This window comes from Aotus nancymaae, unplaced genomic scaffold (genome assembly GCF_030222135.1).
Source record: "Aotus nancymaae isolate 86718 unplaced genomic scaffold, 86718_ANA_hifiasm-v0.15.2.pri h1tg000049l, whole genome shotgun sequence".
Taxonomy (NCBI): Eukaryota; Metazoa; Chordata; class Mammalia; order Primates; family Aotidae; genus Aotus; species Aotus nancymaae.
Genome location: NW_026988463.1, coordinates 2,922,525 through 2,944,152, shown reverse-complemented (window position 1 = coordinate 2,944,152; position 21,628 = coordinate 2,922,525). Strand labels below are relative to the sequence as shown.

Genomic DNA, 21,628 nt, shown 5'->3' with positions numbered 1-21,628 from the left:
CCTTTTCCCACCACGGAAGAACTTTGGAGATCCGCACCAAAATAGACCCTTTATTCAAAGTTTGTGGGGGTCTTTTTGACCGTTTTGTTGACCTGTGACCTCTCACTGAGGACGGCAGTCCAGGACCACCCCAAGAGGGGTTCAAAGATCTCTAAAACCAGAGACCACCCGCACATAAAGGTCCATGGAGAGGGGCTGGATTCCTCTTGCCCTTTGGCCTGGAGCAAGAGGAAGGTCAAGCCAAGTCCTGGATAATAGCAGGATGTTTCCTGTTCGAATTCTGGTCTCCCCAAGGCGACCAGAGGTCGAACTGCCCCTAAACAGTCACGAGGCCGAGGTAGAGCTCGCACAGCATCTCAGGTGTCTATCTCGCTGATGGCGGGTCCAGCGGACCCTGGGGGCTTCGAGTCAGAGAGCGGAGATGAGGGAGCGCAGGGAGCTCTGGCTGGAGGCACTCAGAGGCCGGTAGCCTGCGGCAGGACCCTCAGCCTGGGGGTCCCCGGGGGGGCAGGGCAGGGCCACCCCTCGGGGCCGTCGGTACCACACGGCCCAGCTTCTTCTGGGGCCTCGGGAAGGCCCCAGCGCCGGGGGCCCTTTTCCCGGAGCCGGCAGACAGCTCCTAGAGAGGGAGCAGACATCAGCCGAGCCAGTCCAATCCCTGCGATCCTGCGTGCTATTCTGTGTATGGACCCAAAGGCTCGCTCCCTTAAGAACCCAGGAGTTCCTTCCTGGCTCTCTTCCCCTCTCGGGCCCCAGCTCCCCACCACGGGTCCACCCTTAGGCCCTGCCCCAGCGCCCCGCACCGTCGGCGCAGCGGACGCAGCAGCCCTAGGAGCAGCAGCAGCAACACCGAGACAGCCGTCACCGTCGAGAAGACCCGGACTGCGGGCACACAGCTGCGGTGAGGATGGGCGCGAGGGGGCGGCTCCCTGACTCCCTCCCGTCCCGCGCGCCCGCCTCACCCCCCATCGCGGCCTGCGGAGCCCCAGGCCTGGGGCTGCAGCTCACGTTGGCCCCGTCGAGGGGCGCTGCGGGGGTCTGGGCCGAGCCCTCGGGGGGCCCGGGGTCCTCGGTGGCGTCCGGCAGCCCTGCGGAGAGGGGCGTGAGGCCGGGTGGGGAGATGGGGGTGGGAACAGCGGGCAGGGCACGCCGACCCGGGGCTCACCGCGGTAGGTGAGCGCGAAGCCCTGCGCGTGGCCGCGCGCATCGCTGCGGAAGGTGAGCAGCAGCGCGGCGGTGCCCAGGCGTAGTGGCCCGGGCGACGGCTGGCGGGCGCCGTCGAAGGCGTGGAGCAGGCTGCCCGAAGCCGCGTCGCGCAGCTCCAGCCGGTCGCGCGAGTCGGCCAGCTCGAAGAGACGGAAGGTGAGCTCCAGCGCGGCTCCCGGCGGGCCCAGGGCCCAGCTGCAGTTCCGGTCCGGCCCGTACTCGTCCGGGAAGTCCGGGGAGTAGATGACGCCCTGAGGCGCCGTCCAGTTCCCCTGGCAGGAGCCCACAGACACTGAGGGCGGGGCCGGCAGTTAAGACCCTGAGGCCCGCTGGGCTCTTCCTGCATCGCGCAGAGCCCACGAGACACCGCGGCTCCCCGGCCCGGCCAGGCCCCACCCCGAGGCCCGCCCAGGTCCCTGGTCCCCGCTCACTCCTCACCTTCATAGACGCCCAGCCGCCCATCGCCGCCGCACAGCTGTCCGGGGTGGCCGAAGCAGATCTGGTCACAGTCGGTGGCGGGGGCCAGGCGTCCCCGGGCCAGGTCGCTTTCAGAGCCACAGAAGCAGGCGTAACCGGCCTCCACGCCCGCCAGCTGGGAGCACAGACTGGGTGACCCCAGGGCAGAGGCTGGGGTAGGGGTGAAGCGGTGGGGGCCAGGGGTCGGGGTGGGAATCGGACTGGAGGTTCAGAAATAGGTGTCTGGGTTTGCCAATCGAGTGCTGGGAGTTGAGTGGGATCCTTAGGTCCAGGTCAGGGGTCACCGGTCTGGGCCCGTGAGCAGTACCTGGTAGCCCTTCATGCGGCAGAAGCGAAGGCACACCTGGACCGTGAGCTTCGTGGAGGTGCCGCTGGGGCCGCTGAGGGCTGGGGGCGCCCCGGAGTCCACGAAGCAGCCCAGGTAGCCAGGCACTGAGGGGGCAGAGAGTCAGACTTCCGTGCCTCCAAAATTGACCCTCCTCCCAGACACGGCAGCGTTCCCACCTCTGTGCAGGCGTGCCACTCACTGTGACATGTGGGGATGTCGCAATAGCGCCAGTAGATTCCCTCCTCTGTCTCTGCCACATAGCACCACGGCTGCACATCGCCGTCTGGGTTACTGGGGGTGGGAGGGAGGTGGTCGGGGTCCTGCCACCCCAAGAACAGCAAACCCAGTCTATGCTCAAAGTGGCCGTCAAGGCTCTGTACCTGTGAGCAGTGTGCTCCCCCCGTCCACCCACAAATTCAAGTTTTGTCTACACAGAGCTCTGCCTGATGAAGGAACTGGACGGGGACTTCTGAGTGGACAGCGGGAAGTCATTAAAAGGGCCATGAGAGCTGTTTTTAGGCTTCAGCTGTTACTAGACTTGACTCCATATATGAGGACTTTGAGGTTTGAGGCCATCTGTAGTCTTCGCCCTCACCCGGCATGACTCTCAGCCACTTCTGTCCCTCCAATCCCACTTGTGTATGGGTTTTTTTTTCGGCAGAGTTTCCCTCTTGTTGCTTAAGCTGGTGTGCAATGGTACGATCTTGGCTCACCAACCTCCACCTTCATGGTTCAAGCGATTCTCCTGCCTCAGCCTCCCGAGTAGCTGGGATTACAGGCATGTGCCACCATGCCTGGCTTTTTTTTTTATTGTCATTTATTTTATTTTTTTATTTTTTATATGCCATGCATATAAGTTGTGTGACAAGAGCTGGTCCCCTCACTCCAGGGCCCTCCTCTGACCAGGCCCACCCATACGGGTCCTTTGAGTAGCCAGGTCCGTTTCTCTCCTGGCCCTGAACCGAGGCTCTGCAGAAATTGTGCACCTGAGGAGGACCCCTTTTGCGCCAGGGTTCCGCGAGTCCCGCCCCGTTCCGCCCCTCTTTCTGGCCCCGCCCTCAGGTTCTCTGGGCGGCCGGGCTGCCAGTCCATCGCAGACCTCCACCCCGCGCGCACTGAGGCCCCGCCTCGCGTCGTCCCCACAACAGTGCACCCAGCCTCGCCCCCAGCGCAGGCCCGGCCCCTCACCGGCAGAAGTTGTGTGCGCCCAGCCCCCAGCGGCCCTGGGGGTCGCTGGCGCTGCTGTAGCTGTGCTGCTGCGTCTGATCCCAGAAGAGGCACGGGCGGCCCGCCCCGCGCGGGTCAGTGCGGTTCTGGTGGCCGCGGTAGTCAGCCCCATTCACCTGGAAGCACTCGGACAGGCCTGCAAGGCAAAGGCGGAGCCTGGGGAGGTCCGGACCCACGCTGGGCATCCTCGCGCCCCTGCGCCACCTCCCGCCTGGGTCCCCAGCCAGCGCCCCTCGCACCCGCTCCCGCTGGCGCCCTCCGGCTGCTCAGCTGCTCCAGCCACCTGCTCTGTCCCCCTCCCCAGCCTTGGGGGCCAGGCCCTGGGGACGGAGGCCGAGGAGGGGGTGGTGAACACGGCCCGGCAACCATGCCGGACTTACCTGGACTGTGCAGGCTCCCAGCCGAGGCCCCACGCGGCTGTAGCAGTGGGAGGAAGAGTAGAAGGAGGAAGCGCTGCGCGGCCTGTGTCCCCATCGCACCCAACCAAGATAGGTCACCCTGGCCCGGACACGGCCCGGGCTGCCCCCGGGGTCGCTCCGGGGTCTCCCAGGCGACCTGGGGGGCGTTGTCCTCTGACCCTCTGCCCTCGTCCGACTCTGAGCCGCGCTCTCCGTCTGGGGTGGGTTCAGGGAGGTCTTTGCCTCCAAGGGCCTGTGCCCCTGGAGGCGTCTCTCTGCCCCTGTCCCTACCCGTGTCTCTGAGGGGGGATCTGGCTGGGGGCGTTCTCAATCTCTGTCTCAGCGAGCTCTGGGCGGTGCCTCGGCCTCCACACCCGCCCCCTCCCACTGCGCCTCGCTCTCGGCGTCTCCCTCGCCCAGGTCTCCAACGCGCTGGTTCCTGCCCCCCTCGCACCCTCCGTGGGTCCCTCCCCCACTGGGTCTCTCCCTTGCCCCAAGCGAGGCCGGGAAGCCCCGCCCAGGACTGGAGCGGAGGCAGCAGGTCCAGACGCCTCCCACGCCCGCCCCCCGGACCGCAGGCGTCCCGCGCCTCCCCGCCTTCTCCCCCTCAGGTAGGTGCCGGTTCTAGCAAGACGGTGTGGAGGGGGACAGGACGGGCAAGCGGACGGAAGACCCTTAAAGTGGGAGATACAGAACCCCCTCCCGTGGCCGCACGCGCCCCGGGACACCCTGAATCTCCGAGTTAGAAGCACCCTCCTTCCAGTGCACGCACGCGCTCGCACTGTCACCCATTGATTGAGAGGCGCTCACTCGCACACTTTCTCCGGATCCACACGCCCCTCCCGCCCTGGTCCAGACACCACTGGCCTGTCCCTGCCCCCGCGCCCACGAGACAAGCGGGGGCTGTGGAAGCTCAGTCCGGGACAGGCAGGGCCAGCTGGTGTCTGGGGAGAAAGGCAGCTGCGCCTCAGGTCCCAGTCTGCCCCCTCCCCCCGCCCCTCTCCCGCCCCTCCCTGGGACCCCCAGCCCAGACTCTCCCGAGCCTTCGCACTGCGGTGGAATTCCCCCAGCAGTGCCCCCCCACCTGGCGGGGGAGGGGGAGGGGAGCAGGCCCAGGCAGGCGTGGGGGGAAATTCCCCGCCCCCTCCCCCTGGGCCCGACTCCTCCGAGTCCTCTGATCTCCCAGCGCCACCCGCCCGCTGCCCCCAGGGCTTGGGGGGAGGCCAGCACAGGTGCGTGGGAGGGCGGGGCGGGGCCGGGAGAAGGAGCTGGTGGGGACCGGGCGCCCAGAGCGGCCCCGCCCCGCCCAGACCCCTTTGCCCCTGCGTGCAGCCTGCCCAGCCGGCACCAGGCCCTCGCCAAGCTGTCGAGCCCAGGCCGACCTGTCCTCACCCTGCAGCCTCCACACCCTCTCTGCCCCGGGGCCGATGGAGAAGCAAGATGGGGTTCAGGGCGGTTTTGCCAGGCCCAGGTACCCACTGCGGTGCTGGCACCCGCGGGGATCTTCCAGCTAGTGCCTCACGCGAGTGTTCTGGAGGCGGGGCGTGGAGTCGAGGTGGGGGCATTGGAAGGAGATGGACTCGCTGAGACTCTAGACCAGGGTCCCGGTCGCCTCCTCCGGGAGCTCGCTCAGCGGCCAGGTTGGCCGGGCTCACTGAGCCCTGAGCTGGGGTCTCCAGCATCCGCTGGCTCCCTGGAACCCAACTGTGCTTCCTGAGGAGGGAACAGCCGGGGCCGCCTGTCCAGCCTGTCTCTCTTGGTGGAGCTCAGTGAAGGCGTCCCAGGCTCCAGCCCACAATGTCCTAGGGGCAGGCCTGGGAGATGGAGGTGCATGGGGAGCTTCACCCCCACGGCCACAGTCCTCTGACAGGGACAGTTAAGGACTCCATGTGCAGAAAGGAGGCCGGGTTGGCATGCTAGTGGAGAAATCGGCCCCTTCCCTGGAGGAAGCCGGGCCTGAAAGAGCCTTCCCTCTGTCCTTGGCACTGTGACACCCGGTTCGGTCCTCCCAGGCCTGTCTCCTGCAGCGGCCACAGTGGATGAGAGACGGGGGTGCTCAGCGCTGAGGCTGGGGCACTGAGATGGAGTAGGGTAGAGCATCCACGCTGCAAACTTTACTCTCACTCAGGTCACTCACGGAACCTTCCAGAACTAAGAAGCCTCCTCCCCACCACACTTCCCAAGCAACTGGCACTCAGTGCTCTGCAACCAGCGACGTGTGTGCCCTCCTGACACCCTGCGAGGGAGGACATCCTCATCTCCCCATTCTGCAGATGGGGTGCAGAGGCGGTAAGTGACTCTCAGGGGTCACCAGGTATTAAGTGTTGGAACTGGGCTTCAAACTCCAGTTGGTCTGACCCAAGTGCTGGGCGCTGACTCTCGCCTCCATCCCGCATCCAGGGTCTCTGATTCTTCTGGGACCTCTGGGTACACAGAGATACCCTCTCACCTGCCCTGGGGAGGCCCCTCACCCTTCGCATGTTTTTGCGAATCAGGATCTCCAGCAGCCCATTTCACAGATGGGGAGACTGAGGCCAGACCGGAGTCCCTAGAGCCTGACAGGCTGGGTTTGTCACCTCTGAGGGAAGCAGGTTCGCAGGTGCAGGTTGGCCACATGGGGGCGGCAGAGAGAAAGAAGCCAACGAGATACGTGCAGAAGCAACCCAGGGGCCAGGCTCGCCTTCCTTTCCTTTGGAACATGGGACGTGGCATTTGCTCTGTCCAGGTGGCAAGAAGGTGAGAAGTTGGGAGACCTGGACGAGAGGAGGGACCAGGCCACTTTGTCCCAGTCAGCCCCCCAGGAAGGGGAGGAGCAGGCTCATCCCTGCCCCTCTGACCACAGTGTGGGTGGGCTCTGGGTCAGGGCTGGACCCAGGGCAGTCAGGACGCCTGGGTTCCTCCTCCGCCTGCTCAGCTGTCCTTGGTCTTCTTCGTTTTTTTTTTTGTTTGTTTGTTTGTTTATGTCACCCAGTCTGGAGAGCAGTGGTGGGATCTTGGCTCACTGCAACCTCTGCCTCCTGGGTTCAAGTGATTCTCCTGCCTCAGCCTGCGGAGTAGCTGGGACTACAGGCAGGTGCCACCACACTGGGCTAATTTTATATTTTTAGTGAGACGGGGTTTTGTTTGTTTGAGACGGAGTCTCTCTCTTGTCACCCAGGCTAGAGTGCAATGGTGCTATCTCGGCTCACTGCAACTTCGAGATGGGGTTTTGCCATGTTGGCCAGGCTGGTCTCGAACTCCTGACCTCAGGTGATCCGCCCCCTCCCCCTTAGCCTCCTTAAGTGCTGAGATTACAGGCGTGAGCCACCTTGCCCGGCCGTCCTTCCTTTGGGGACAGTGTTCCATCTGGGGCCGACTAGTGCCTCATGGCAGGGCACATGAGGGCCACCAAGGCAAAAGGAGGCCCTGGAAATCTGTGGGCAGGGGTTCTCCCCAGAGGCTGCTGAGGAGGCCCTGGGAGAGGTGAACCAGGCCAGACCTCACCTCCACGCTCCGTATTCAGGAGGGTCAGTGGGCCACCTCTCCTGGGTGACAGCTAGGTGCATAATGGGTGGGGTAGGGGTTTGTGGGCCCCTCTGCGCCCCTGAGAGAAGCCCTATGGGCTCTTTTAGGCCTTCCCAGGAGTTCAGAAAGAGGCCCCTGCTGGGGGGCCCCAAGGCCCAGTGGTGACCTCACCCACCCTCAGCAGCAATGATACTTTGCCCTGTCCCCCTTCCTGGGACAGCCGTGTTCCTCCTGCCTGCTTCCTAGCGGCACCCCTGCCTGTGTTTACTGACCCCGATTCTTCCAGCTCCTGCACAAACGCTGGGCTTCATTTCCCCACCTCCCCTACATGAGGCGCGGCTAGCAGGGCAATGGTGGGCGTGGCACCTCTCAACACTCAAAGTTTGGTCCCTGGACCCGCACCATCATCACTAGGGAGCTCGTTAGAAATGTGGTGCTGGCCGGATGTGGTGGCTCATGCCTGTAATCCCAGTGCTTTGGGAGGCCAAGGCGGGCCGAGGCGGTGGATCACTTGAGGTCAGGAGTTTGAGACCAGCCTCCTCAACATAGTGAAAATCCCTCTCTACTGAAAAAAATATATGAAAAGTTAGCCGGGTGTGGTAGTGGGCGCCTGTAATCCCAGCTACTCGGGAGGCTGAGGCAGAAGAATCGCTTGCACCCGGAGGCGTCGTAGTGAGCCGAGATCTCGCCATTGCACTCCAGCCTGGGTGACAAGAGTGAAACTCCATCTCAAAAAATAAAACTAAACAAACAAATAAATAGAGACAGAGTCTACTTATGTTGTCCAGGCTGGTCTTGAACTCCTGGGCTCAAGTGATCCACCACCTGGGCCTCCCGAAGTGCTGGGATTACAGGCGTGAGCCACTGCACCGGCCCTAACGTGAATTTTAGAGGATGCAACTCAACGTGTAACATCTCTTGAGGATCTCTCGTCTCTTTTCCGCCCTGGCTGGCACCTCCAGCTCTTGCCTGGACAATGGCTCACCCAGCTGAGGTCTAACTGCTCACTCTCACCCTCTACCATCCTCGCCAGCAACCAGTCCTTTATCTGGTAATTAAACATTGAACTATCAGATACATGGCTAGAGAATCATTAAACATTAAGTCAGATTGAGTGGCTGGTCTGATAAGAATCCTTTGGAAGCTTGCCAGGCTCAGTGGCTCACACCTGTAACCCCAGCACGTCGGGACGCTGAGATGGGCAGATAACTTGAGGTAAGGAGTTTGAGACCAACCTGAACGACATGGAGAAACCCCGTCTCTACTAAAAATACAAAAATTAGCTGGGCGTGGTGATACGTGCCTGTAATCCCAGCTACTCCTACTCGGGAGGCTGAGGCAGGGGAATTGCTTGACCCCGGCAGGCAGAGGTTGCAGCGAGCCAAGATCACGACACTGCACTCCAGTCTGGGTGAGGGAGCAATTAAAAAAAAAAAAAAGAATCCTCTCGACGTTCTCAGAACACTTCAAGGCGCTGCCTGGGCTGACCCGTGCCTTCCTCCGTGACCTCAGCCCCACCGCATCCCCACACCCCAGTGTGATCTCCTCCTGGTCCCCAGGCCCCGTCCTTGCTTCCCTCTGGGCCATTGTACTGCGGTTCCCTCGGCCTGCTGTGCTTCTTCCTCACATCTTCACTCGGTAAATTCCTGCTGCAGAGCTCAGAGCCGCCTCCTCTGAGAAACGTTCCTTGATCCCCGCCCCTCCATCCTGTTGTCTGCCCTTCCCGACATCGCGTCCTAAGCTGCCTGGTTCCTCTGCGCCTCCCCCTCCACCTGGGGAACAGGTGAGGATGGGACACAGCAGGGGGCGAGATGCCCAAATCCAGGCTTGTTTCGGTGGGATGGGGTCACCTGCTGCCGCTTGTCCTAGATGCTCTGGTCACCAGTCTGAGCAGAGCCAGGGAGTCACCCCGATTTGGAAACTCAGACTTAAACTCAGCTCTTGAACTCCTGGGTGGATGAGGAGGGGTTTTCCCATGGGGATGCTGGATGACTGGTCGTTACCCGCGAGGCTTGGTCTGTAGGACCTGCCCTCTCAGATGAGGACACTGAGGCTGGCAGGGCCGGGAGTGCCCAGGGCTGGCTGGCTTCATCTGGGCCCCAGGCCAGCCGGCTCACAATGGCTCCTGGGGCACCTGTGGCCTCGACCTCCAAAAAGTCTGCATGATTTGCTGAGAGCTGCCTCGCCCTAGCTGGGCTGCGTTCTGTGTGTCTGGCTGTCCGAACAGCCCACAGTGTTCTTGTGCAGGGCAGGGAGGGGCTCACCCAGGCAGCTCCAGGGGCCAAGGGCGGGTGAGCCAAGCCCTTTCTTCTTGTTCCTCCCTCCCAGATTGAGGCTTCACTTTCCATCGAAAGAGTCCCCCTCCTGCACCCTGGGGATGGAGGCTGTCCACAGGTAGGCCAGGCCCGGTCAGTGGTGCGTGGCCTGAGTAGGGCGTGGGGGATGGGGAACCCTGGGAGGAGGGGACCAAGAGCCTTAGCTAGTCTGGGGGCTGGTGTGGGGATGAGCAGGCCAGTTCAGCCCTTCCCAACAAGTGAGGACAACCGTGACCTGGTCCCTGGAAGGGGGGACAGGGAGGGGGACCTGCCTCCACCCCACATGCCCTTTCCTCCACAGGCTCCTCCCCCATGTCCTGGGGACCCCCGTTGCCCTCGGAGTCCTGGCCATCCTCACCCTGCAGACTGTGACATGCCTCGGTGCACACCACCCGTCCCCCGACTTTCAGTGGCTCCTGCTCCCAGTTCCACACCCCTGGCCCCCCTTGCTCCAGGCCTGCAGGTCCGGTGAGGGCTGGCTGGCAGGGCTGGGGGCGCCTTGGCCCCAGGAATGCCGAAGCTGGTCTCCACCCAGCCCAAATGCCGGCTCCTTGGTGGGCCCCCATCCCTCCCAGCTGCCTATCCTGCCATCCCCACCCTGAGGGCTTGGGGGGCACTGGAAGGGCCCTCAGCTTTGGATATAAGGAGGGCCCCCACCCCACATTTTTTCATAGAAGGGAGGAGTATTTGCCTCGAAGATAACAAGTTCTCAGAACAAGGACCCCTGTCCCCCGAGTGACAGCGAATCCAGGAGGGGAGGGTGGCGTAGACCCACGTGGGCTCCTGCCCCGCCTGTCTCTGTCTCACAGGTGTCAGGCGTGGAGGAGGTAGGGACTGGGCAGAAGCCACCCCTCCCCAGCCTGGACTTGGGATTTTTGGGGAGGTAGCAGAGGCCGCTCCTCCCGCCAGGCGGCATCCTTCCCTGCAGGCAAAGCCCAGAAGGCAAGCCCAGGGGCTGGTGGGGGCCAGAGCAGGTGAGAAGGCTGGGTGGCATGGAGCAGGTGGGGGTCCCAGGTCCTGGCACGCCATGCTGTCCTCATGTCTCCCAGCGGGCACGGCTTGGTCCCTGGCCTACCCCCCAGGGAGCCTTCCCACGACCCCTGCCTCCCCAGCAGACTTCTGAGGCCCAGGCAGTCCTCTTCCAGGACCCCAGGAGGGGTCCTTCTCTGTCACCCAGGCTGGAGTGCAATGGTGGCATCTTGGCTCACTGCAACCTCTGCCTGCCAGGTTCAAGCAATTCTTCCTGCCTCAGCCTCCTGATTAGCTGGGATTACAGGCGCCTACCACCACACATAGCTGGCTAATTTTTGTGTTTTTAGTAGAGACGGGGTTTTGTCATTTTGGCCAGGCTAGTCTTGAACTTCTGACCTCCGGCGATCTGCCCGCCTCGGCCTCCCAAAGTGCTGGGATTATAAGTGTGACCCACAGGAGGGGCCGCTTGTGCACCCCACACAGCCCCCAAGGCTTCCTGCCTTAGACTGGGCAGTACAGAGAAGGGGAACCCACAGGGTCTTTTCTGGAACCACATGGCCGGCAGGGGCACAGCCCAGCGGGGTCCTTCCGAGCCAGGGCACTTCCGAAGGCAGGCCCTCACACCCCCCTTCCCTGTGTGGCGCCCCTGCCGGGTCAGGGAAGGAGATGGTGCTGAGTAAGGGGTGGGCTGGGAGCTGTGGCGGGCGGGATTCCGCGGTGCCCCCGGGATTCTGCTGTCAGTGTCTCTGCTCCCTGGAGTATGGGCCACCCCTCCTTTCATGGGGTTGTTCTGGGACTTTTTTTTTTTTTTTTTTTTTTAACCTCTCCCGTGGTGCTGCGGGAAGGGGTTTTGCAGGTGTGACTGGGATTTCTCATCAGGTGACTTGGAGTTAATCAGAAGGGAGATTGGCCTGGGCCGGCCTGGCTGCTCAGGTGTGGCTTTGAGAGGCTGGTAGCCCCAGAACCGCCCCCTCCTACTGCCAAAGAAGCAAACGCCGTGGGCTCCGCAGCTGCGAGAGATGGATTCCGCCCACAACCACGTGCGCTCGGCAGGGGACTGCGGGCCTCGGGTGAGATTTCAGCCCCCAGCTGACGCCTTGAGTGCAGCCTGTGAGGCCCTGAGCGGAGGACCTCCTTCGGCAGTCCGTCCCCGGCCTCCTGCGACAGCCGAAGCCCTGAGATGGTAAGTGCGCTTTCAACACATTGTGTTTCTAGTGGTGTGTTCTGCCGAATTGTGCTCTGGAGTGTAGACGGGCTGGCAGGGTTTGGGGTGCTGACGGGCAAGGCTCATTAGGCAGGGTGTGGACCCCCAAAGGCAGCAAGGACAGCCCTATCAGGTCAAATACCCTCCCCGTCAGCCGGGGCCTGGTCAGCCCTGGGCACAAAGGGATGCCGGCTATGGTTAAGTGGCCCAGCTGGGCCTGTTCCTCTGGGGCTTCAAAATGGGGACGGGGTGACTGGTCTCCTTCCTGGGGAGCTGGTTGTGTCCTGTTGGCCATGCAGGAGGGGAGCAGAGCCGGGGGCTGGAGGCAGGAGGAGGGCCGGTGGAGCGGGTAGCTGGAGGCGGCTGTGGCTGGCGCTGGCAGCCTGAGGCGGGGACCGTCGTGCCCTCAGTCTCCGGAGAACCCCCGTGGGTATGTCTGGCTTCTGGTCCTTGAAACAGGTAGTTGTACCTGATGTGAAATCCCGGGTGAACCTGGGGCAGGTGTTGTGGGCTTCGATTTGTATTTTTAGGACTGGGCGAGGTGGCTCACACCTGTAATCCCACCACTTTGGAAGGCTGAGGCAGGTGGATCTCTTGAGCGCAGGAGTTTGGAACCAGCCTGGGCAACATAGACGTCTCCACGAACCTGCCCCCACCCTCCCCGCCGCAACCCCAGAACCCTGCGGATCCTGCCTCTCCCCGCCCAAAAAATAAAAACTGTCTCCACAAAAAAATTAGGCAGTGGCTCATGCCTGTAATCTCATATACTTGGGAGACTGAGGCAGAACTGCTTGAACCTGGGAGGCGGAGTTTACAGTGAGCTGAGATTCTGCCACTGCACTCCAGGTTGGGTTACAGAGGGAAACTCTATCTCAAAAAAAAAAATTAAGGGCCGGGCGCGATGGCTCACGCCTGTAATCGCAGCACTTTGGGAGGCCGAGGCGGGTGGATCACAAGGTCAAGAGATCGAGACCATCCTGGTCAACATGGTGAAACCCCGTCTCTACTAAAAATACAAAATTAGCTGGGCATGGTGGTGCGTGCCTGTAATCCCAGCTACTCAGGAGGCTGAGGCAGGAGAATTGCCTGAACCCAGGAGGCGGAGGTTGCGGTGAGCCGAGATGGCGCCACTGCACTCCAGCCTGGGTAACAAGAGCGAAACTCCGTCTCAAAAAAAAAAAAAAAAAAAAAAATTAAAAAATTAAGACTGGTGTGGTGGTGCACACCTGTGGACCCAGCTCCTTGGGAGGCCGAGGTGGGAGGATCGCTTGAGCCGAGGTATTTGAGGCTGCAGTGAGCCAAGGTCGCATCACTGTACTACGGCCTGTGTGACAGATGAGAATGTTTCAGAAAGGAGGCCAAGGGCGGGTGAGCCACACGTGGGCAGGTGCGTGTGCTGGGATATGCGCTGAGGAAGCATCCTGTTCTCACTGAGCTATGCTGGGGCTGGGTTTCGCAGAGGGACAAAGCAGCAGAGACGGGATTGGAGACCGCGGCGGTCACACCCACCAGTGGCTGGCCCGGCATGGGTCAGGCGCTGTGGGATGGGAATATTTGAGTACAGGGACCCATGAAGGGGTTTCCTTTGCTGTCCCAGTTCCTTCCCTGGATCCTGCAGATCCTCCCAGCATTACACTCTAGAGGAAGGGGCCCCATCAGCCCCTTAGCACTCGGGGTAAGGAAGTAGGCTGAGGGGCGGGGCGCAGCGGCTCACACCAGTCATCCCAGCACTTTGGGAAGTCGAGGCAGGTGAATTGCTTGAGCCCAGGAGTTTGAGACCAGCCTAGCCAACATTTTGAAACCCCACCTCTACTAAAAGTACAAAAATTAGCTGGGTGTGGCAGTGCACACCTGTAATTTCAGCTATTCAGGAGGCTGAGGCAAGAGAATTGCTTGAATCCGGGAGGCAGAGGTTACAGTGAGCTGAGATTGCATCACTAGACTCTACCCTGGGCAGCAGAGTGAGTCTGTCTCTTAAAAAAATAAAAAAAACAGCCGGGCGCGGTGGCTCACGCCTGTAATCCCAGCACTTTGGGAGGCCGAGGCGGGTGGATCACGAGGTCAAGAGATCGAGACCGTCCTGGTCAACATGGTGAAACCCCGTCTCTACTAAAAATACAAAAAATTAGCTGGGCATGGTGGCGCGTGCCTGTAGTCCCAGCTACTCGGGAGGCTGAGGCAGGAGAATTGCCTGAACCCAGGAGGCGGAGGTTGCGGTGAGCCGAGATCGCGCTATTGCACTCCAGCCTGGGTAACAAGAGCGAAACTCCGTCTCAAAAAAAAAAAACAACAACAACAAACAAAACAGGCAGAGGGAGGGATAGCTTTTCAGGGTGATAAAAACGTTTTGAAATGAGATAGTTGTGATGGATGCACCACCCTGTGACTACACATACCCAAAGCCGTTGATATGAACACTTTGAGCAGATCAATTGTATGCTATGTGAATTATATTGCAACAAAGCTGTTGTTTTTTTTTCTTTTTTTTTTTTGAGATAGAGTCTTACTCTGTCACCAGGGTGGAGTGCAGTGGCACAATCTCTGCTCACTGCAACCTCTGCCTCCCGGGTTCAAGCGATTCTCCTGCCTCAGTCTCCTGAGTAGCTGGAATTACAGGCATGTGCCACCACGCCTGGTTAATTTTTGTATTTTTAGTGGAGACAGGAGTTCACCATGTTGGTCAGGCTGGTCTTGAACTCCTGCCCTCCTCGGGTGATCTGCCTGCCTCAGCGTCCCAAAGTGCCAGGATTACAGGCGTGAGCCACCACGCCTGGCCACAAAGCTATTCTTAAAAGGCAAACCAGGCCAGGTGCGGTGGCTCACGCCTGTAATCCTGGCACTTTGCAAGACGGAGGCAGGTGGATCATATGAGGGCAGGAGTTCAAGACGAGCCTGGCCAACATGATGAAACTCTGTTTCTAGTGATAACACAAAAATTAGCCAGGTGTGATGGCACATGCCTATAATTCCAGCTACTCAGGAAGCTGAGGCAGGAGAATCGTTTGAACCCTGGAGGAGGAGGTTGCAGTGAGCCGAGATCACACCATTGCACTCCCAGCCTGGGCAACAGAGTGAGACTCCCTCTTAAAAAAAAAAAAAAAAAAGAGACCAGGCAGGTGGCAGGCCCTGATGACTGACGGGATGCAGGACAGGCGTCGCAGGGACATGGGGCATCGAGGATGACTGGCCGTCTCCTCCCTCAGATGAGAGGACGGGGGACAATCCCCTCTGCCACCTGCACTGCTGGTGCTCGTGGGAGACGCAGGGCGGGGCCCAGGAGGCAGCTGGACACAGATGAGAGGACGGGGGACAAGCCCCTCTGCCACCTGCACTCTTGGTGCTCGTGGGAGATGCAGGGCGGGGCCCAGGAGGCAGCTGGACACAGATGAGAGGACGGGGGACAAGCCCCTCTGCCACCTGCACTGTTGGTGCTCGTGGGAGATGCAGGGCGGGGCCCAGGAGGCAGCTGGACACAGATGAGAGGATGGGGGACAAGCCCCTCTGCCACCTGCACTGCTGGTGCTCGTGGGAGACGCAGGGCGGGGCCCAGGAGGCAGCTGGACACAGATGAGAGGACGGGGGACAAGCCCCTCTGCCACCTGCACTGCTGGTGCTCGTGGGAGATGCAGGGCGGGGCCCAGGAGGCAGCTGGACACAGATGAGAGGACGGGGGACAAGCCCCTCTGCCACCTGCACTGCTGGTGCTCATGGGAGATGCAGGGCGGGGCCCAGGAGGCAGCTGGACACAGATGAGAGGACGGGGGACAAGCCCCTCTGCCACCTGCACTGCTGGTGCTCGTGGGAGATGCAGGGCGGGGCCCAGGAGGCAGCTGGACACAGATGAGAGGACGGGGGACAAGCCCCTCTGCCACCTGCACTGCTGGTGCTCATGGGAGATGCAGGGCGGGGCCCAGGAGGCAGCTGGACACAGATGAGAGGACGGGGTACAAGCCCCTCTGCCTGGTGCTCATGGGAGATGCAGGGCAGGGCCCAGGAGGCAGCTGGACACAGTGCTCATGTCTCAATTGCAGAAGTGGGGGTGGACTGACAAACTGTGAACCCCAAAGTGGCCGAGTAGAAGAGTGCTGAGGTCCAGCCCCCCAAATCACCAACCCCGACTCTGAGGCTGGGCTGGGCCGGGCCAAGGTGCGCACCATGGAGGCTGGGAGGGGAAGCCAGAGGAGCCGGCACTGGGAGGGTCCTGGGGAGAGTGGTCAGTGCCCTTGGCCAGCTCAGAGACACACCTGCTGGCCTTAGCGACAGGGGTCCTGTGCCACCCTGTCTTGGCAGAGGTGGGACAGGAGGCTAGGCTGGGACCACTGGGGGATGGGGCCTACCTTACAGCTGTGGGTCAGGGCCTGGGGGGCCAGGGACTCCCAGAGCCGGCCACTGTCCTCAGCCCTGTTTTCAAAAGTAGAATTCCTTAATTCCTTGTTGATACCTTTCTGATGGCTTGCAAATTTATTTTAAATTTCATGAGACATCTGGTCGGCTGTGGTGGCTCACGCCTGTAATCCCAGCATTTTGGGAGGGGGAGGTGGGTGCATCACGAGGTCAGGAAATCGAGACCATCCTGGCCAACATAGTGAAACCCCGTCTCTATTAAAAATCCAAAAATTAGCCGAGTGTGGTGGCACATGCCTATAGTCCCAGCTACTCAGGAGGCTGAGGCAGGAGAATCACTTGAACTTGGGAGGTGGAGGTTGCAGTGAGCTGAGATCGCACCACTGCACTCCAGCCTGGTAACAGAGTGAAACTCCATCTAAAAAAAAAAGATTTCATGAGACATCATTCACACTGTTGTGTCAAAGGGCACAGACACACCACGTGGTGCAGATGTCATAAAACAGGGTTTGTGCGGGTAGCAGCAGCAGAGCCAGGGCCCCGCTGAGCCGATGCTGGGCCGCACACTCCACAGCTGGCATTCACCCACACGCTTCAGCTCTGACAGTGACTGGGCAGTGCACATCTGGTGGCTCTGGAACTTTCCAAGGGGAAGGCTCTGAAGCTCACTCAGTGGCTGATGTCAGGCCCTTGTTGTGGCTGAGTGGCCACCAGGGTGGGGATGGGTGGCCGTGAAGCCCCCCAAGGCAACAGCAGCAGCCAAATTCAAGTCCATTGTGGAGTCTCAGCCCAGCGACATGGGCTGCCATTTGTCCTCTAAGGTCAAAGCCGGCGAGAGCCAGAGGGAGAGTGGGCCAGCCTCAGTCAATGGCGCAGTGTCCAAAAAGGGAAGAGAAGCCGACGTCCTTTCCCTCGCCTCACGCCTGCTTAGAGGTGCCCAGAGCCCAGCCGAGGTGACAGGGCATGATCTCATGTGACTCGCGGCAGGAAGGTGCTGGCCATGGAGGCCCCAGGTGCAGAGGGCACAGGCTTGGCAGGTAGCAGAGGCTGCTGTGACCCGGGCATGTGTGGAGCTTCCCCCTCTGCGGGGAGCCTGACTGGAGGTCCAGCTGGTGGTGGCACAAACTGGACCATCTTTCAGCAGGTGCTTTCTCGGGCGTGGCTGCCTCCCGTGGGTGTGCACATTTGTGACGTGCAGTGGGAGTCGGGATTGGAGTGCTGGGTCTGCAGCCTTGGCCGTGAGTCCAGCTGGGGGCAGTTCAGTCAGCCTCGGGGAAGGGTGCTCCAGGGCCGAGAGCACCGCCCAAAATGGAGCCACGGTGCCGTGTTCCAGCAAAGGGTGGACAGGCGGGCAAGTCTGCCTGGGCTTATGCAAATGAGTCCGGGGGAACTCAGGCTAACGGCCAGAGCAGAGCATCTATGTCTTTCAGCAACGTGACCCGCCACATCAGGGCCTGGGAGAGGCCACGGGCTGCAGCAGCCTCTCAGAGGCCCCCCATCCACTCTCGGTACAGGGTACATGTGGGCCAGGTGACCGCAACTGCCCAGGCGGGGGCGGGGGGGTCTCCCAGGTGTTGGCATGGAGACATGATGGGGTGTGCCTTCACAGTGGCCGACTGTGCCTGCAAGGGGGACATGAACACGCAGCAGCTACACGCAGCGAGATGCAAAACAGGATTTATTGGGGGAAGCACACAAGCGGAGAAGCATGGGCGCCTGGGCTGTCCCAGCCTTGAAGTGGACGGCGGGGATGCGCCCGCTCCCAGCACTCCCCCACAATTACAGGGTGGGACGGAGGGACCTCTCGGGGCTGAGGACAGGTCCCTGTTGGTAAGCAGGCAGCTCTGCAGTCCCGATGGGGTCATCTTGCCCCTCTGGACTGTTCCCTCTGACTGGCGAAGCCGCACTGTGAAGCTGCCCCACAGAAGGGGACGTGCCTCTGCTGCCACCTGTCTAAGCTTCAGGCTTCAGTTGGACGTGGGCCACCCAGGACCCTGCTGGCCTTAGCCAGGGCATGCGTACCTGGCACTGGCCCCTGCCGACCTCTGGGCTGGTTCCAATCTCGGGGGACGACACCTGCCATGGGAGGTTTAAGTTGGGAGAAGCACAGAGAGCAAAGTCTGGAGCGCAGAGCAAGGCATCTGCTTTGATCGGCTCTGGTTGCTGGGGACGGCCACACCCTGGCAGTGGGCAGCCAGAGACCAGGAAAACCTACCCAGCACCTGTCCAGAAAGGACCGGTGTGGCCTGACCCAGCCTACGCGGCACAGCTCCGTTTGAAGCAGGAACTTCCCCAAGTGTGCCCAGGCTCCAAGACAGCAGCATTCACTTTGCACCGTGCTGAGCAGAGCAGGGCCTCGCCAGGCGGAAAGCCCGGGGAAGGTGGCGTGCTCTGCAAAGCCAGGGGCGCTGGTAGCCAGACAGCAGGAGTGTCCACATCCAGGCAGCTTCCTCATGTCTTCCAAAGCTCAGGAAGGCGCCACTGCGCTGCCCCGCGGCACCCCACTCTGCAGGCACCAGCTCTGAGCACCGTTTGCTGCCGACACAAGGACATCACCCAAGAATTCCTCCTGGGAGACCTCCTGAGGATATGTGAAGGCCATCGATGCTTTGGAGGAATGAAGTTTCTGCCAAGCAAAACCTAAGTAGATGGGAGCCTGCGGATGTGAAGCCGCCTCACGGGGGCGGCACAGAGCTCCCCGCTGTGTCTTGCCTCACTGGGACTCGCCGGTCAGTCTGACGTCTTTGATGTCCCTGATTACAAAGAGACACATGTTCATCACACACATGAAAACACGGTGGAGATAGATAACACAGAAAGTTCAGGATTCCTGAAATACTTTTACCTGGAGATACCACAGGCTAGATAATTTATTTTTGAGACGGAGTCTTGCTCTGTTGCCCAAGCTGGAGTGCAGTGGCGCGATCTAAGCTCACGGCAACCTGGGCCTCCCTAGTTAAAGGCATTCTCCCACCTCAGCCTCCCTAGTAGCTGGGATTACAGGCATCCACCACCATACCCAGCTAATTTTTTGTCCTGCCAGCTAGAACTTTTTTGAGACACAGTCTCGCTCTGCTGCCCAGGCTGGAGTGCAGTGGCATGATCTCAGCTTACTGCAACCTCTGCCTCCTGGGTTCAAGGGATTCTCTTGCCTCAGCCTTCTAAGTAGCTGGAATTAAAGACACGTGTCACCACGCCCAGCTAATTTTTGTATTTTTAGTAGAGATGTGGTTTCACCATGTTGGCCAGGCTAGTCTCGAACTCCTGACCTCAGGTGATCCACCCACCTCGGCCTCCCAAAGTGCTGGGATTACAGGTGCGAGCCACCTCGCCTGGCCGGCTAGATTTTTACACACACATCCATCCGTATCGATTCCGTTATAAGATGAGGGTGCTTCCTGACAAACACTTGGGGAATGCCCTGCTTCCTACACCAGCATGATCGGGGAGAAACACCTAACACTTGCACAGAGCTTCAGTTCCTGCCCTGGAAGTCACGGGGGCGTCACAGCTGAGCCTTTTCAAGGTGGTTCTTCAAGAAACACAAAGCTGTCCTTTAATTATTTTCTTTGGTGAGATACGGTCTCACTGTCACCCACGCTCAAGTGCAGTGGTGCCATCACGGCTCACTGCAGCCTCGACCTTCTGGGCTCAAGTGATCCTTCCACCCCAGCCTCCCAAGTAGCTGGGAGCACAGGTGCACGCCACCACGCCTGGCTAATTTTTTTTCCTCAGTCACCGCCGCTAGCCTGTGCGTGTTCTTGTGCCGCTCCGCTGCCCCACTCCTCCTCTGGTCAGAATGGAAGAAGAAATCGCTGCGCTCGTCATTGACAATGGCTCCGGCACGTGCAAAGCTGGCTTTGCTGGGGATGACGCCCCCCCCGACCCGAGCCGTGTTTCCCTCTGTCATCAGGTGCCCCAGCACCAGGGCAGGGTGGTCTGCATGGGCCAGAAGGACTCCTACTTGGGAGACGAGGCCCGGAGCAAGTGTGGCATCCTGGCCCTGAAGTACCCCATTGAGCACAACATCGTCACCAACTGGGACAACACAGAGAAGATCTGGCACCACACCTTCTACAACGAGCTGCGTGTGGCCCCAGAGGAGCACCCCATGCTGCTGACCGCGGGCCCCTGAACCGCAAGGCCAACAGAGAAGATGACCCAGATCGTTTCTGAGACCTTCAACACCCCGGCCATGTACATGGCTATCCAGGTCATGCTGTCCCTGTACGCCTCTGGGTGCACCACTGGCATTCTCATAGACTCTGGAGACGGGGTCACCCACATGGTGCCCATCTACGAGGGCTACACCATCCTGCATCTGGACCTGGCTGGCGGGGACCTGACCGACTGCCTCACAAAGATCCTCACGGAGTGGGGCTGCAGCTTCACCACCATGGCCCAGTGGGAGATCGTGGGCAACATCAAGGAGAAGCCGGACTGCTTCACCCTGGACTCAGCAGGAGATGGCCGCGGCTGTGTCCTCCTCCTCCCTGGAGACAAGCTGCAAGCTGCCCAATGGCCAGGTCATCACCATCGGCAACAAGGGGTCCTGGTGTCAGGAGGCGCTGTTCCAGTCTTCCCTCCTGGGCGTGGAATCTTGTGGCATCCATGAGACCACCTTCAACTCCACCGGGAAGTGTGATGTGGACATCCACTAAGACCCGTAGGCCAACACGGTGCTGTCTGGTGGCACCACCACGCACCCGGGCATCACCGACAGGACGCAGGAGATCACTGCCCTGGCGCCCAGCACCAGGAAGATCAAGATCATTGCGCGTCCCCCCAGAGCGCAATTGCTCGGTGTGGATCGGCGGCTCCATCCTGGCTTCACTGTCCACCTTGCAGCAGACGTGGGTTGCCAAGCAGGAGTACGACCAGTCGGGCCCCTCCATCGCCCACTGCAAACGTTTCTAAATGGGCTGTGAGCAGATGTGTAGCATTTGCTGCATGGGTTAACTCCGAAGTATAAATTTGCCCCTGGCAAATGCATATACATCATGCTGGCCTCACAAAACTGGAAGCTTTCGAAAAGAAATTGTCCTCGAAGCCTGTATCTGATATCAGCTCTGGATTGTAGAACTTGTTGCTAATTTTGACCTTGTGTTCAAGTTAACTGTTCCCCTTGGAATTAGTTTAATACTCTTTAATACAATATGTTTAACACAAATCTTTGATTTCAACCCTCAGTCCACGTGGCTTGGTCACTTCACGGCTGAGGTAAGAGCGTGCTTGTGGCAGACAGGCCTGCGGCTTGGTGACTCTGCGTGGCCAGCAGTCTTCGATCTGTGCGGGGAATCCGTGTGTCAGGGCTGAGTGTTCTGGGATTGCTCTAGAGGCTGGCAAGGGCTCCCAGTTGGTCAGGTTGGAAAATCCAAGCCGTAAGATCCGGTTTCCTTTCTTAGCTGAATGTTTTCCTGCCTGAACACCATGGGCTGTTACTTGCCTTGAGTTGAAAGCGGTTTGCGTTTACAGCTGTAAATGTATTCATCCTTTTAAGGTTTTTCTGTATGCAACTCAATTCTTTAAAGAGATGAGAACAAATTTTGGTTTTCTACTGTGAAGTGAGAACGTTAGGCCCCAGCAACACGTCATTGTGTAAAAACAAAAATGCTGCTGTAACTGGAAAAAGAAAAAAAATTTTTTTCTTTTT

The 21,628-nt window shown here is 60.2% G+C and overlaps 3 protein-coding genes across 6 annotated transcripts in view; 1 reads left to right on the top strand and 2 right to left on the bottom strand.

Moving 5' to 3' along the window:
• Positions 1-35: 35 nt before the first annotated feature.
• Positions 36-3,946, bottom strand: KREMEN2 (kringle containing transmembrane protein 2). 4 transcript variants are annotated; one of them, XM_012441950.2, is made up of 9 exons: positions 3,619-3,946; positions 3,200-3,374; positions 2,211-2,302; positions 1,991-2,115; positions 1,645-1,798; positions 1,166-1,498; positions 963-1,088; positions 804-882; positions 36-619 (listed from the first exon to the last, which is right to left on the bottom strand). In XM_012441950.2, the coding sequence occupies exons 1-9, from the start codon at positions 3,710-3,712 to the stop codon at positions 409-411; spliced, it is 1,389 nt and encodes a 462-aa protein (XP_012297373.2). In that variant the 5' UTR covers positions 3,713-3,946; the 3' UTR covers positions 36-408. The 4 variants fall into 4 exon arrangements, with proteins under 4 accessions (XP_012297373.2, XP_064218431.1, XP_012297375.2 ...); XM_064362361.1 differs by having other exon boundaries at positions 1,645-1,681; XM_012441952.2 differs by lacking the exon at positions 804-882.
• Positions 3,947-5,893: 1,947 nt separating this feature from the next.
• Positions 5,894-11,948, top strand: LOC135269006 (MAGE-like protein 2). The gene is made up of 6 exons (XM_064362360.1): positions 5,894-5,925; positions 8,796-8,923; positions 9,469-9,534; positions 9,757-10,009; positions 11,307-11,610; positions 11,931-11,948. Exons 1-4 carry the CDS (start codon positions 5,910-5,912, stop codon positions 9,925-9,927), a joined length of 381 nt encoding a protein of 126 aa, XP_064218430.1. The 5' UTR covers positions 5,894-5,909; the 3' UTR covers positions 9,928-10,009; positions 11,307-11,610; positions 11,931-11,948.
• Positions 11,949-17,636: 5,688 nt separating this feature from the next.
• FLYWCH1 (FLYWCH-type zinc finger 1) overlaps positions 17,637-21,628 on the bottom strand; it is a 54,315-nt gene continuing 50,323 nt past the window's right edge. Inside the window, exon 11 of the mRNA XM_064362359.1 lies at positions 17,637-18,728. Coding sequence (XP_064218429.1) covers positions 18,689-18,728 — 40 coding nt within the window. The 3' untranslated portion in view covers positions 17,637-18,688. The remainder of the gene's footprint in view (positions 18,729-21,628) is intronic.